We start from the raw sequence: 14562 nt of genomic DNA, 5'->3' as shown, positions 1-14562 counted from the left end.
GGAAGTTCCTATAAGGATTGAGGAAAATGATAGTCGTCTTCTACAGTTCCAAGGTAGGATGGATGATCCTTGGCCTCCCACTTCAGACCTCATGGGACACTTGTCAACAGAAAATGGCTGTTCTAATGGCTGTTGGACTTGGGCTTGAAGGGTACTCTTTGTTGGGACCTTTGAAAGAACTCAAGCTTATAGGTCCTCTTGACCAGTGATAAAATGCCAAACAAACAAACAAAAGAAGAAGGATCTAGTGATGTCTGTGAAGTGCTTGGCACAACGTCAGAGCCACAGTTAGCAATGTAGAGGACTGGAGTCACCAGTGCCACTGTGATTAGCCCTGGCATGTCCCGCAGCTTCCCTCAGCTCTGCAAACCCTTAAAACGCTGCCCCTGTATTTGGCTAAACTGGAGGTCTGACTACTAGTCACACGATCAGCACATGAAGCAGTGGGCCCTGACCATGCTTTGTTTCATGCCTGTAACTAACAGTGGTAGCTGCTCTACTCAGGCCATGAGCGAAGAGGATTCTGTAGCTTTGCTTCTGCAAAAGCCTGTGCAATTTAGACCTTTCTGTGTCCTCCTGAGGACTTCCAGCCTTCAGCTTCCTTTTCTTCTAAAGTCCTTCCTTCTTACTGAATGCCATTCCCCAGCCCAGCCCCCACAGAGCTGACAGGTTCATTTCTCAGGGCGTCCTTACCCTGGACATGGGCTTCCATGTCCAATCCACTGACCACCGCCAGTAGCAGGTGTAGGCCTGTTCTGTGGGGGCCTGGTAGCTCTGAGAACAGCTGGAGAGCAGAAATGAAGACTCTGGCTGCAGGCAAGAGCTGCTGTACTTGAAGCTGCTATATTCTAAGGCTGACATACTCTATCCCCAAAGTGTCCCCTTCAGCTGAGCAAAAACATACCCCTGGGGAGACCCAACGCTGCCATGGAGGAACAAAGGCTTCTCAGTTCTCTGAGCCCTAGAGTCTGCCTACAGCTTCAACACACATGGCCCACTCGGGAGAGGATATGACCATGTGACTCACAAGCTTGTAGACAAGGTCACCTTTGTACGGCCTTTCCCTGCATGGGAAAAGCCTCTGACTGAAGGACAGAGGATGCAACTGGAGCCACCCTGGTGATGGATCAGGGGCTGTGGGATAGGTGACACGTCAGGTCAAGGTCAGGTGGCCCCCAACTCTATTCAAATGGGCTTGGGGGGTCTCTTCCTGTTGTCTCATAATCAAAGGGGGTTCTTTGGGCAGGACAGTTGTACATTCTGGTCTCATTTATGTATTATTCTGTTGCAGCCCAGTCTGTCTGAAATCTATCAGCAAGGGCGCTCCACATGTCCTCACTAGCCATTTCCTGCCATTACACAAATTCTCCATTATGGAATGACAGCGGGTCTCGGAAAATCTCGGAAAACAGAGGAAAGTTCAGAAAAGATAAACACTCCAGTTGAGCTGGCCTTTCAGTGTGGTCACCACAAGGGTGGCAGAAGTGTCCCCTGGGGCAGCCTCTGGGAACACCTGCTGTGTTGCTCATGCATCTTCTTGCCCTACTCCTCTGTCCTGTGATGCATCTGGGGCTGGAAGTCTTTGCAGCTGAGAGACAAGCAATCCCCATCCCGTGGGTAGACAAAATGGTGATTACAATTTGCACCGCTGGCTATGTGGATAATTCCTTCCAGAACTGACTGTAGTAAAAGGTCCCAAATGGATGAAGCAGTGGTCAAACATGGTGGGCACTTCTCAGGGGAGTTTATACGACAGGTCTAGGACTGGGCTAGGGTCTTGCATTTTGGTCAGGGGTCCTGGAAACAACTCTGATAACAGTCCACATCTTAGGTAGTGGTGGTGGGATTCTTTGGCTGGACTGACGTGTGCCCCCCAAAAATCTGACTGGGCCAAGGAGACTCAATCCAACCAAATCAAACCCTGAGAATCTAGAACTGGGACTGTAAGGAGCAGCAAGCCATCAGGCAGAGTCTACCACAATAGGCAGAAGGCTTTATGGGAAAGCCCTGCACTGTCTCAGTTCCCTTGTAGTTCTCTTACCTGCCTCAGTATCTTAACATCATCCTGGCAGCTTTCCTACACTGACCCAAGGATATTAGGGTATTAGCACAAAAAATGCTCTTCAGACCAGAGCCTTGCCAGGTCTCAGGCCACCTCTCGAATGCCCAATAGCCCTGCCTTGATGGCCCATACTGACATCCCTGGACTCGGCCCACATAAAACTCATCAGGATTTTATAATACCTGTGACCTACCTATCCTTATGACAGTGTGGCTCTTCTCCCTGCCCTGATACCAATCTCAGACACCTGTTTTCTTAACCCCTAGGTATATTCTAGAATAAAAGCAACAGCTACTATTTAACTAATGATGTGCAGCAGTAATGACACGCACAGCACAACCCAATGTACTAGGCACAGAAGCTCCATGCTAAGAGGGGTTTGGATGTAACCTGAGCTCTCGGGCCTAAGCATGTATCCTGACTTTGGGCATGGTCAGCCTTTCCTGCCTTGGTGCTAAGGTGTGGCCTCCTCAGGCCCTGACACCTTTTATCCAGATATGTATCTTCATCTTCTTGTGGTCAGCCTGCACTTGGTCTCTAATTTGACTTTTCTGGATGAAAAGAGGAGTTCTTTCTAAGCTGGGAGTCTGATGTCACTGGCCAGAGCTCTTCGAAGTCCTCCTTTGAACTCTTCCTGGTCCCAAGCTGAAGGATAGAAGAATCTGAACCCTGGCCAGCTGTCTACGATTCTGTGCTCCAACTACCAATTCATGCTGCCTCACCGAGACTTCTTTTCCTCGTTGGCACATGAGGAACCATGGCAAAGGGTTGCTTTACTTAAGGGAGGGTTGAAAAAGGGCACAGTAGTCCAGTTACTGGGGAGGCTGAGATGGAGGAACGTGCTAACCTAGGAGTTTGAGGCCAACCTGGGCAGCGCAGCAGAGATAGACCTTATCTAAAAAAAAAAACCAAACCAGTAACAGAGAGAATGGGCCAGAGGAGGGGAGAGAAGCATGGATTACTTTGGGAGGCCAACCCTGTTCTTCTGGGGATAGTTACACAGTCTCTCCATCAGGCTTCCATTGTCTGGGCGATGGCTGTTTCCACCGAGAGTAGGTTGAGGCAGTTATACTGTGTGTAGAGCTGACCTGGAGTATTAGTCTTTACAGCTAGCCCACTCTGCCTCAGCTGTGGTCAAGCAATGACAGGACGGTGAAACCCAAGACTGTGAAACCCAGAGAAAGCCAGCCAATGCCAGGCCCAGTTCCTGGGAGGGCAGAGTCCCAGCACTGCATACTTTGCTGTGGGTCCGACTCCTGGGACGCCCCTGTAAAAATGACAGCCTAGGGCCCACCACTGTTTCTACAACAATGAGAATATTTATTTTCTTCAAACAGTAAAAATAACATTTTTCTCTCTTTTGTAAAAGTTAAGTACCATCACATTCCATTTTCTTAAATAACAAAATCCTAAAAATATATATTAAATTGTATACAGTGTGTCACACTTCATTTTATATTTTAAAATACACGATGTTTCTATTTTATTCTCAAAGTTGCATATTAAGAGCATATTTACAAATAAAGCGTTGTTGTCCAAAGTCAGATCCCTGCTGGAGGGTGAGTTTGGAAATGGAAGGTCTTGGTGCCACGAGGGCAGCAGGGATGGCAGCTCCCTGTGCAGGCAGGAAAGGATTCCTTGCATATGTCCCTCTGACACCCCCCACTGTCTCCTGCCCCCCTCACCCTCCCCCAGCCTCAGCCAGTGTGCTCAGCTCCAACATGGCAAGACAAGAGCCTGTGTGAAGCCCCCAGGTTCTGTTGGCAGACAGGGTGGGGTGTGGCTGGCAGGTCTGACAAGTCTCCCCACACTCATACCAGAGCAGCTAGGCTGAAAGTGGCCTGGAGGTAGGGTGAGGACAGTAAACAAAGGCACGGGAAGGGTTAACAGTTCCCCAGGCAGTACCCGAAGCAGATGTCAAACACCAAGCAGGAGATTCCAAACCCCAGAGGAGCCCCGGAGGTAACCATGGAGAACTGTGGAGCGAGGAGCTGGTCTGGGAGACCTAGTCTGGGTCCTGCAGATAGGTGGACAGAGTCTGGGAGGCCATCCGCTCTAAGTGCTTTTGAAGGTTAAGGATGGACTGTCCCTGGGGGTTGGCAACAGCTCTGCAAGCTCTGCTGGTGTCAGACCAGCGGCTGATGAGGAGGGTCAGGTGGGGTCCTGCCTGGGCTGACACTGGGACATGGGGTGGCATCTGGCCCAGGCACATCCCATGGTCTGGCTCAGGAGCCACAACAGCTGTACCTGCCAAAGCTTTGATCTTTGGGAGCTTTTGGCTGAGGCCTGAAGCCGGAGCCCACATTTTGAGAAGTCTTGCTCTCTCCAGGCGGCCTCAGCCCCATCCTTGCTGATGTGGGGGAGACACAGGCTTCTTTCTACTGTCTCTACTTTCTAAGCAGTGAGACCAGTGGGGAAGAACACAGGCGCCTGTGCCTACACCTAATGTCTCCAAGGTCATGCATAGTCTTTTGTGTTGCTGTTCTCCTCAGGCAACCTCCACCCTCCTCAACTCAAAAGCCCCCTCCCCCAGAACACTCAGCTCTCAGGACCACCCACCTCAGTGTGTACCAGCCAACTGGTACACATGCCACTGGCAGGCTCTAATGGACTGTGGCTGTCATTTTTGGAGGTTTGGCCTGGGTGATTTAAGCCCTTTACACTGCCTCACGCTGTTGTAAGGTGGGTTGGTGTTTCCTGGGACTGCTCCCCAGAGAGGAAGTGGGTGCTGGAATGCTGGGCACGTCCCTTGTCCTTCCTGGGGAAGCCAATAAAGGGCAGCTGAGTTGTAGCTGCCACCACTGGGGTATGGCTTCCTGTGTTTGAGATGTGAAGAGGCCCATGAGTAGTGGCCTGAAGGAAGCCTGGGGCCAGTGATCAGAGCTAAACAAATGTCCTGGCCAGCTGAACCTTCCCTAGGAGAGCCTACATCCTCTTTGTGCCATGTACATGGTGCTCTGTGACTCACTTGCTTTCAGAGGGGATCCCACAAGCATTAGGAACAGCCTGGAGTGGAACCTGCTCCTGTTGGTCTGTTTCCAGTGGTCTGTGTGTGGTGAGTCTGTCTTCAGACCCAAGACCTGCAGCTTTCCCAGATCAAAGTGAAGATGACCCGCAGCAGCTCTGCACCCCCACCTGCCTCCAACAGGAGCTGGCCAGCACCCCTGGCCCACTATAGAGACACGGTTTTCCTCCTCCTATCAGCTCTGGTCACTGCTTCTCCCTGAGGATGCTCCCCAATGGTCCCATATAGTCAGTCTTCTGTCCTGGGAGCAGCCAGCTACTGATGGGTTACCCGAACCCTACAAAAGGCTTCAGTGACAGTGGCTTAGAGATGCAGGGGAGGTAAGCATAGTGCTCTATGAGGGTACCCAGAAGATCAGAGGCCCACAAGCACCAAAGCTCAAGTGCTGGCAGGAGAGCCACACGCTGACCAAGGTCCACCTTCAGGGCATAGGCTGTTCCTCTTGGCTGCTACTGACAAAGGCCACTTCCAGACTGCCGGACTTCTCCATCAGGGATGGCCCTTCCTTTCATGCCTGGCAGCCACTGCAGCTGGGACCCTCAATCTTCCAGCCTCTCCTGGGAAGATCTCCAGTTCCCAAGCCCTGCCTTTTCCTTTTGCCAACTTCTGTAGTCTGCGTGCCTGTCTACAGGACAAAGTGATGGGGCAGGACAAGAGCCCTTATTCTTAACTACTGTGTCCCCATTATAAGGGACAAAGGACATAGCTTTTGGCAGTTTTGATCTTCTTTTAAAATGATAGACACCCCCTGCAGGCACCACATGTCTGCTGTCTTATAATGGGATGCTGCCTACAGTCTTTCTCCCTCTTTTGGCAGTACTGGCATTGACCCTAGGGCCTCATGTGTGCAAGGTGGCTCTCTAGCACTGAGCTACAGCCCCAACACTATGCTATATCCTTTAAACTCCTGGTTCTGAACTAGGAGTTGGCTGAGCTCAGATTCCACAGGACTGTGAACTGTTTGGGGCAGGCTAGGTAAGTCTAGTATACAGGAAGTTTACAGTGTCTGCTCCATGGACAAACAGATGGACTTTTTATGCTCAATCCTCAGGCTTGTCCTGCAGGTCAGTGAATCCTCTAGAAAGAAGACATCTACTGTGACCCTGTTCTCAGTCCCCTCCGACTAGATGAGGCACATCTTAGTCGGAATCAGAGAGAAAGTTACAGGGCCAGTACAGAGCACTGGGTCTCTGTCCACTTTTAGGTGCTAACTCCAGGAGACCACACTTGGCAGGGAACTAGGCCAGCCTTCAAGAAAACCCGAGAATTTCTTCAGTCTGGCTCAGTTCCAACGTGTAAAGACCAGGGGAAACCGATCCATACGTGGATAAAATAGAGAAGAAGCAAGAAAAACTCATCACACACTAAACTACCCACCACCCAATGGTCGTCTAGAATCAGGCCCAGCTGTGTCCTATCAGCTCAGCCCAGTTTTAGCAATCCCAGTGGGGACAGAGTTGCAGGCTGGGCATAGCTTAAGTGCAAGTGATGGAGGAGGACTCCAGGCTACTATGCCCTGGCAACAGGGTGCCCCTTCCAAGTCTGCAGAAGGGTGGCCCCATGAGACTTTAGGTGAATGGAGAGGCTATGGGGGAAGGGACCCCAGCAGCCTTGAGCTCAGAGAGGAGCCTCCTGTCTGGGTTCGGTGAGGTTTTAGTCACTCACGAGGGGATTCCGGTCATCTTGTTGGCTCTGGCCCTTGAGCTTCTTCTTAAAGATGGAGATTGTAGTGGAAGGTTCATAGAAAATGGTCCAGATCTCCCCAGAAGCCCCTGGTTGACGACAGTCCCTAAGGTCTCCAGAAGCAGGAACACGATGAGACCTGTCAAATGAAACTAATTGTTCAAGTAGATCTGAACAAAGCATTCAGATCACCACCTCCCAAGGCACCTGTACCTGTGAGGCATGACCTTGGGAAGGATGCTGGCTGCCTTAAAGAGTTAAGGGTGAAGCTGGGCATGGTGGTACACGCCTTTAATCCCAGCTCAGTAAGAAGGGACAGGTGGATCTCTGTGAGTTCAAGGTCTGCCTGGTCTACAGAGTGAGTTTCAGGACAGCCAGGGGTACACAGAGAAACCCTGTCTCAACAAAACAAAACAAAACAAAACAAAACAAGGGTTAAGGATGAAATGTGGCCTGTGGGCATGGGCATCAAGGCAGGGCAGTCTCCTCATGGTGACAAGGGACTTTCTGTCAAAATAATTCAAAGTTGGAAAAGGGTGTTTGAGAGATTCTGAATTTTCAAATATCCCTTTTCTTCTTCTCCCCCCACCCCAATAAAAGAATGCTATCTACAAATGCCACTTTCCTAGAAGCCTGTTTACCTTAAACAGACTAAGGGGGACATCCTCAGCGTGAAGCAGGGAGCCCTGACTTACAGCCCTATTCCTAGCCTACCCTTCTCCTGACAGGCAGGGAGACCGTGGAGGGGTCCAGTGTTAGAGGAGTGAGGTACGTGCTTTAGAGCTTCAGCCTTGCTGAGACACTGAGCCTGTAGCTATTGCAGAAACACACAGACAGGACTTAGCCCTGAGAGACTTCCTAGAATGCCAATTATGACATTTAACACACTTAGTAGGTCCTCTGACTGTGCAGGTTCTACATCAGTGAGTGAAGGTAAGGATGTAATTATTTCACTAGACCCAAGATAAATGATAAATGGGTGTTTATTGGGGAACAATTACACAGAAAAATACAAAGAACCATGGAACACTTCTCTGCCCTTCCTACAGGATCAGCTGACCTGACAGAAAGGAAGCCCCAGGGAAAGCCACACCTCAAACTTCCCTCTTTCCACTTCCATCTGCCTGAGGCCACACCCAAGGGGTGTGGCCACTATTGTAAGTTCACTGCAAGACCACTACAAGTGAGGGCAGCCAACCACAGGTGAAAATCCTTGAAAAAAAGTTTAATCTGGGTTGGCACATCCAGACTTTACTCCTTTTCATTATTTACTAACAACTACTTTGCAATGCCACTGTTAGATACTGTGAGCAATCTGAGATGCACTGGAGTGTACACTGCCTGGGAGAAGCAGTGCGGAGACGCTCTGGAGTGTACACTGTATAGGAAGACATGAGTCACGTTCACTCCTACATCATTTTATATAAGAGGCTTAAGAAAACTCAAGATTTGACGCCGGGCATTGGTGGCGCACGCCTTTAATCCCAGCACTCGGGAAGCAGAGGCAGGTGGATCTCTATGAGTTCGAGACCATCCTGGTCTACAAGAGCTAGTTCCAGGACAGCCTCCAAAGCCACAGAGAAACCCTGTCTCGAAAAAAACAAAACAAAACAAAAAAACCTCAAGATTTGGCATCTACACGGTGTTCTGAAACTAATTCTCAACAGATATCAATATAAGAACCCTCCCTACATCTCACTCTTTCTGTGTGTGTGTGTGTGTGTGTGTGTGTGTGTGTGTGTGTGTGTGTGTCTGTCTGTCTGTCTGTCTGTCTGAAAGTGAGCTCAGCTGACAACAGTAAGAACATTATTTCATAGTTCAGAGAGGAGATGGATAAGGTCACTAGTCTGGCCACAGCTGGCTTCCATGTGTAAACATTTGCAGCAAGGGCAACTGAGGCCAGAAAAGGAGGCTCCTACCAGAACTCAGAGTTCAGGAAGGCCTTTAAGTGGGAACCAGAGAAAAGACAACTGGAGTCTAGAGAAAGTAAGAACTCTACAACACACAAACAGCACTATCCTGGAAGGTAGAGCATACAGGGAACAACTTTCTTTCTTCAGTTTTGCTAGAACTAATTGGTAAAGCTTGTTGTTGTTGTTGTTGTTTTTGCTTTGTTTTTCAAGACAGGGTTTCTCTGTATTGCTTTGGAGCCTATCCTGGAACTCATTCTGTAGACCAGACTGGCCTTGAGCTCACAAAGATCCACTTGCCTCTGCCTCCCAACTGCTGGGACTAAAGGTGTGCTCCACCAATACCCAGCAATGATAAAGTTTTTTAAGTTTAAAAAAATAATGAAGACAGGTTTTGCTTTTTGTTTTATTTGAGACAGTGTTACTTTGTAGTCCAGGCTGGCCTGGTATTTATCATCTAGAAAAGTTTGGCCTCAAGCTTGCTGCAATGCTCCTGTCTCTGCCTACTGAGTGCTGAGATCACAGGCACGAGCTACTGTACCTAGCAGAGATAGGGTCCTGATAAGCTGTTCACATTGGCCTTGGTCATAATTCTCCTGCTTCGTCTTTCTAAGTAGCTAGGATTACAAGTGCTTGGCTTAAATAAATGTTCAGAAATAATTTCTAGGGTGATGGGTGTACTTACAGGTTACCAAAAATAGAGTTTGGGCATATCCAGGCCCACAGAGACCCAGACACCAACAGGGCACACAGACCCCCCCAAAGGTCACCATGGAAAAAGGAGGGAATAACACAAGAGCCAGGTGACAGGACATTCTGTCTCATGGGTATGACATGGCTTTGGCACTCAGGAATTCATGGCAGCTGTATAAGACTGAAACCTAAACATTTAGTCACAGGTAAGGGAGAGAGGGGCTCATGGGTCACAGCCTCACCTGGGAGAGCTAAGGCAGTCAAGGGCTGTTGGAGGAGGGAAGTCACTTGTCTCCAGGGGCGTGGCCACTGGTGAGCTGTTTACGCTTCAGTGAACAGCACTACAAACATGCCCATGTGGGCAGCTCTACCTGAGCCCAGTGGGCCACAAAGTAAAAACAGAAATAAAACAGAAAGGCCTGTGAGTGGGAGGGCCGCTTGGTGGGGTGATGGGAGTAGGAGGGGGAGAAGAGAGGCATGGGTGACTGTGAACAGAATATGTTATATGCATGTACAGAACTGCCAAAGAATAAATTAATAAAAATTATTAAGCTATAGTTGAAATGTTGAAATTCTCTTCATAAGACTTTCTTAGTTTCTAGAGGCATTGAGAAAAATGCACAGTACTGTCCTAGGAAGCTTGACTTCAATACAAACCTCTTCAAGGGAACAGCACAAGCCCCGAAGCAGACAATTGCTGTTTCCTATGCCAGAATGGTTTCAACCCTTCCTGAAACTCAATCTATGGGACATAGGATGCCTGCACCTCAGAATTTTTTGTCTTGTTGTCTGTTTCTCTTGGCAGAAAGAGGAAGAGGCAGCCTGGGACCCAGCCTTTGGAGTCACGCTCTGTTTACAACTGTACCCAGACAAATGAAGAAATGTCAGAGGAAAGAACTGCTGAGCCCCCAACCCCCTTTCTCTTGTACTCACTTAAATGTGACATGCAGAAGGATCTTTGCAACGATGGCTGTGACTGTGAGGATGAGGAGGGTTGCTAGGCCATATACGGTCCATCCTGCAAGTGCAAAGAGAGCTTACCAGATGAGTTTGTTTTCAGTTTCCAAAGGAGATGGGCAGGTCAGGGGTGCAGATCTGGCCCTGTGGACCCTGCAGGTGGGCGCAGCCACCAAACCTGGCAGTGGTAGTAATTGGAGCTCTGCTGAGCATGGGACTTCCTTTTGACTTTGCCGTGTTCTGAAACTCCCTCTGGTAAGTTCCAAACACCAGACTGGGAGTCAAAAGGGATGTGACTAATCTGTCTGCCACTAGCACCCATCAGTCAGTTACCTAGAAGTCTTTGGATCCTAGTTTTCTCATTTGAGCAATGAAGAGGAATCCACAGTCAAATAAGGTGGGGCTGGAGAGGCCTCCTTCCCTGACCTTTTATGGTGAGATCTACAGAGGCCAGGGAGCACTGTAAAAACCTTAAGACCAATTTATAGATGGCAGTCCTCTTCAGTGCCCCAGCTCATTCAGGGGCCATATCCTCAACAGAAAAGCAGGGAAGGACATCTGTAGCCAACTACACTAGCGTAACCATGGAAGATCATGGCCCATGGTCTCTCCTGCATGGCATCTCTTCATAGTTATTAGCACTCCTGACCTTTGACCGTGTTTCTGGTTTCCTTCCTCCCATTGGCAACCCATGGAAAACATGCACAGTATGTCCTAGCATTCCATGTGCATTTCACTCTGCAGAAGAGGAGGGATATCTGGCCTTATGCTGCCTGCGACTTAGAGACTGGACTCATGACTCCAGACAAAAGAAGGACAGGAGTTTATTTGGTTCAATGTATGGTCCAGTGTTTACAACAGTGCATGGCATCACTGAAGGAATACTGTATCTGTTGGTTTTATCTTTTCCATTCCATTTTGGAGCATGTTCTATGGTTGAGCCATCCTCCAGCCTGTATGCACCTTTGAATCAACGTATTTGAGGAAATCTACCCTGGGGCTCTAGAAAGATGCTCTTAGCATGATGCTTGTTTTTTTATGATGATGAAGAAGAGACCAGCTTAGCTGCTAATCATAGTTGTCAAAGGCACACAGAATCCATCTCTGGAAGAGAACTAAGTTGATAAGAGTATTTCTCTCAAAGGCCATGCAGACTAGAGGTTACAGAGCCAATATCCCAACCTGTGTTTGAAGGAGAAGCACCCACAAGCGCCTTTGTTTCTGTAAGTGTTGAGAGAACTACCTTCCACTCTGTGGCCGCTGGCCCCAACTGATGGTGCCCAGGAATGGCTACCTGGGACGGTCTGTGGTGGGTGGTTGGGGCTGGTGGTGATGACATAGAGGACTTTGGAAGAGTGGGCAGCGCTGATGCTGAGGTTGGCTTGTTCGGTGATCACTTCCGCCAGTGTCTGGTTGACAGCAGGCCTCTCCTGTGGTGGTTCTTCCTTGGTGGCTAGAAGATCAAAAGTATTAACCAGAGAAAGCCAAGGAAGACAGCAGGAAGGAGGGCGCTGCTCTGGCTGGCCTGAGGCCTTTTCTATTTTTCTTTCTCTGTGTGACCGAATGCTTTGCATGTGTGTGGATGTACATGCATGTACATGAGGAGGCACAAGCCTGATGCTCGAAATCATCCTTAGACACCCTTCCGTGTTACTCAATGAGGCAGAGTCTCAAACAAATGCAGAGTGCCCCAGTACAGCGAGTGTGGACAGCCTGTTCTGGGGATTCCATCTCTACCCCACAAGGCTGGCATTAGGGTGGGCCACCACACCCACTCAGCATTTATGTGCACTCCAGGATCTGAACTCTACCCTTCATGCTCATCCTGCACCTGGCCACTGAACCATCGCCTCCACACTTCCCTCTTTCTAAGACAGGATCTCATATAGCCCAGGCTAGCCTCCAGCTATGTAGTTGAGGATGACTCTGAACTCCTAACCTTCCAGCCTCTACCACCCAAGATCTGGTGTTACAGGTAGGTGCCACAACTGGTTGATGAGGCCTTTTCTGATTCAAGTCTACACAGTTTCCTCTGCTGGTCTCCCTGGTGGTGGAGCAGGACGTGGCAGGCTCTGGCCTGGCTCTTCAGGGGCGGAAGACAGAGACTGCTGATTCTAGTTATGAGACTGGTCTCCTTAGACACTGAAGCTGCTTTTTTGTTTCTCTACTTTTGTTACCTCCTCGTTATGACAGACCTGATCCCACCTACTCTACTAGTCTGTCCCATTTCCACTACCCTAACTTTTTTTGAGCGGTTCAGTTCAATACCTGTGCTTTTTAGGGGTTAACAAAGGCTCATGTCTGCACACATGTGTTCCTTTCAGAGGGGCAGAGTGTACATCTCTGAGGAAAGATGGCAAATTAGTCTGTGGGACTGCCTGGAATGTTTAGAAGAAGTAGGATGGATGAAGTGACCACTTGGAAGCCTTCCAATTCTAACAGCCATCTTTTATCTATCCATTCTCTACAAAACTGTTGCTAAAACTACTAAAATTGGGCTGAAGAGATGGTTCAATGGCCTGCTCTTCAGAGGACCTGAGTTTGGTTCCCAGAACCCATGAAAGGCAGTTCATAACTACCTGCTTATACCCTTTAGCTCCTGGTGATCTGATGCCCTCTTCTGGTCCCTAAAGCACCCGCATATATGTGGCATATACTCACATAGATATAAATAAAATCTAAAATAAACAAAACTATTAAAATAGTAAAATTGAAATATAAACCAATTGTGTACTAGAAGGTAGGGTATTGTGCACTGGAAGGTGGGGAGTTGTGCACTGGAAGGTGGGGAGTTGTGCACTGCAAGGAGGAGTGTTGTGCACTGGAAGGTGGAGTGTTGTGCACTGGAAGGAGGGGTGTTGTGCACTGGAAGGAGGGGTGTTGTATGATGGTAAATGGGGAATGAATCAATGTTGAGATCATCTGCAGCTGAGTCAGTAGGTCCAAGTCTGCCTCTAAAGAACCACTTTAGCCTTGAACACCCTGGCGAGGAAGAAAAGGCCGAGGTACCTATGTCCCCAGAGATAAGGATGTCTTACCTTGGTATAAGACAGCAAATCCCTGGGCCTGATTGATGCGATCAGAGAAGAAATACAAAATGACAAAATCCAGGGAGACATTAAAGGACAAAGGTGGGCGGTTCCTTCCATTGAAACGGACTAGGACACGGTGGGTGTAGCCATCCAGCAGCTCCACCATGTCTGCAGAATCCCTGATATCAAATAAGGTGAAGTTGAAATGGATGTGAGAGGCTCCTGGAACCCGGATAGTCCAGTAGCAGACTCGCCCAGTGGCGTAGGTATCAGGGAAGTCAGGGGAGTAGACCACAGCTGCCATGGCTGAGTAGTTTCCACCGCAGGCGCCCACGAGAGCTGCAGGAGAGAAGACAATGTGGCTGAGGCTCAGCTTTGGGCTCCTCTCTAATTCGGGCACAAACAAACTCCTAAGAAATGTGATCCTATTAGAGACATTGTTTCCAGCTACAAAACCAGACCATCTTGGGTTTTAGGATCAAATCACAAAAGGAATCACTTACACCCTCAATGAATGACTGTACAGATATTTGGTTTCCCCCAGGAGACCTTACAGTCAGTGCTTAGAAGAGCAGCCTAGGCTGGGGTCTGGCTGGAGTCAGACAGTCTGGATTCAGGAGCATCAGAGCATGTGATCCTAGGGGCTGCACCTCATTCCCAAGCCTCTCTTTGTGTTTCCTGTTTAGGGCCACCACCTGCTCCTGTATCCTATGACAGTGAGAGGACATGAGATAGATAAAGTGCAAGAAAACATTGGGACCTCTCTGTAGAGGAGGAGGTTTGAAGAGTGAAGTCATAAAGGAAAGGGCTCTGCATCTCCTCAGGGTCTCCAGTACTTCAGAGGCGCAGTGTTTGCGTGAGAGATCCACAAGGAGTTCTGGATTGGAAGAATAGCTCTGTAGGGGAACACTTGCCTAGCACATGTAGCCATGGGGTGGATCCCCAAAAGCACCCAAGGGTGATCCCAGATTCATGATACTCTGTATTAGGCACATTTTGTGTCAGCCACGATTTCTCTGGACTTGGTTTGATTGACAGGTCTTTAGAAAGATGACGCAACCACTTTCTGTCTTACATAATCACGACCTTGCAAATGAAAGACTTCAGGAGGGAGTGTAGGAATAGGATTTAAAAGAAAGTTTATTTTTCAGGGCTGGGATGGAATCTAGGGCCTTGATCATGCTCAGAAAGCACTCTTCC

General features: G+C 48.9%; 1 protein-coding gene across 1 annotated transcript in view; it reads right to left on the bottom strand.

Annotated features, from left to right (window-relative positions):
- Positions 1 to 3484: 3484 nt before the first annotated feature.
- The window catches only part of LOC100772745 (E3 ubiquitin-protein ligase ZNRF3), a 236684-nt gene continuing 225606 nt past the window's right edge, over positions 3485 to 14562 (bottom strand). The window contains 4 exon segments of the mRNA XM_027387369.2: positions 3485 to 6909; positions 10307 to 10391; positions 11574 to 11783; positions 13369 to 13701. Of these exon segments, the coding sequence (XP_027243170.1) occupies positions 6741 to 6909; positions 10307 to 10391; positions 11574 to 11783; positions 13369 to 13701 (797 nt within the window). The 3' untranslated portion in view covers positions 3485 to 6740.

The sequence above is a fragment of the Cricetulus griseus genome, assembly GCF_003668045.3.
Source record: "Cricetulus griseus strain 17A/GY chromosome 1 unlocalized genomic scaffold, alternate assembly CriGri-PICRH-1.0 chr1_1, whole genome shotgun sequence".
In the NCBI taxonomy this organism is placed as follows: Eukaryota; Metazoa; Chordata; class Mammalia; order Rodentia; family Cricetidae; genus Cricetulus; species Cricetulus griseus.
This window is presented reverse-complemented; position numbering and strand designations above follow the sequence as displayed.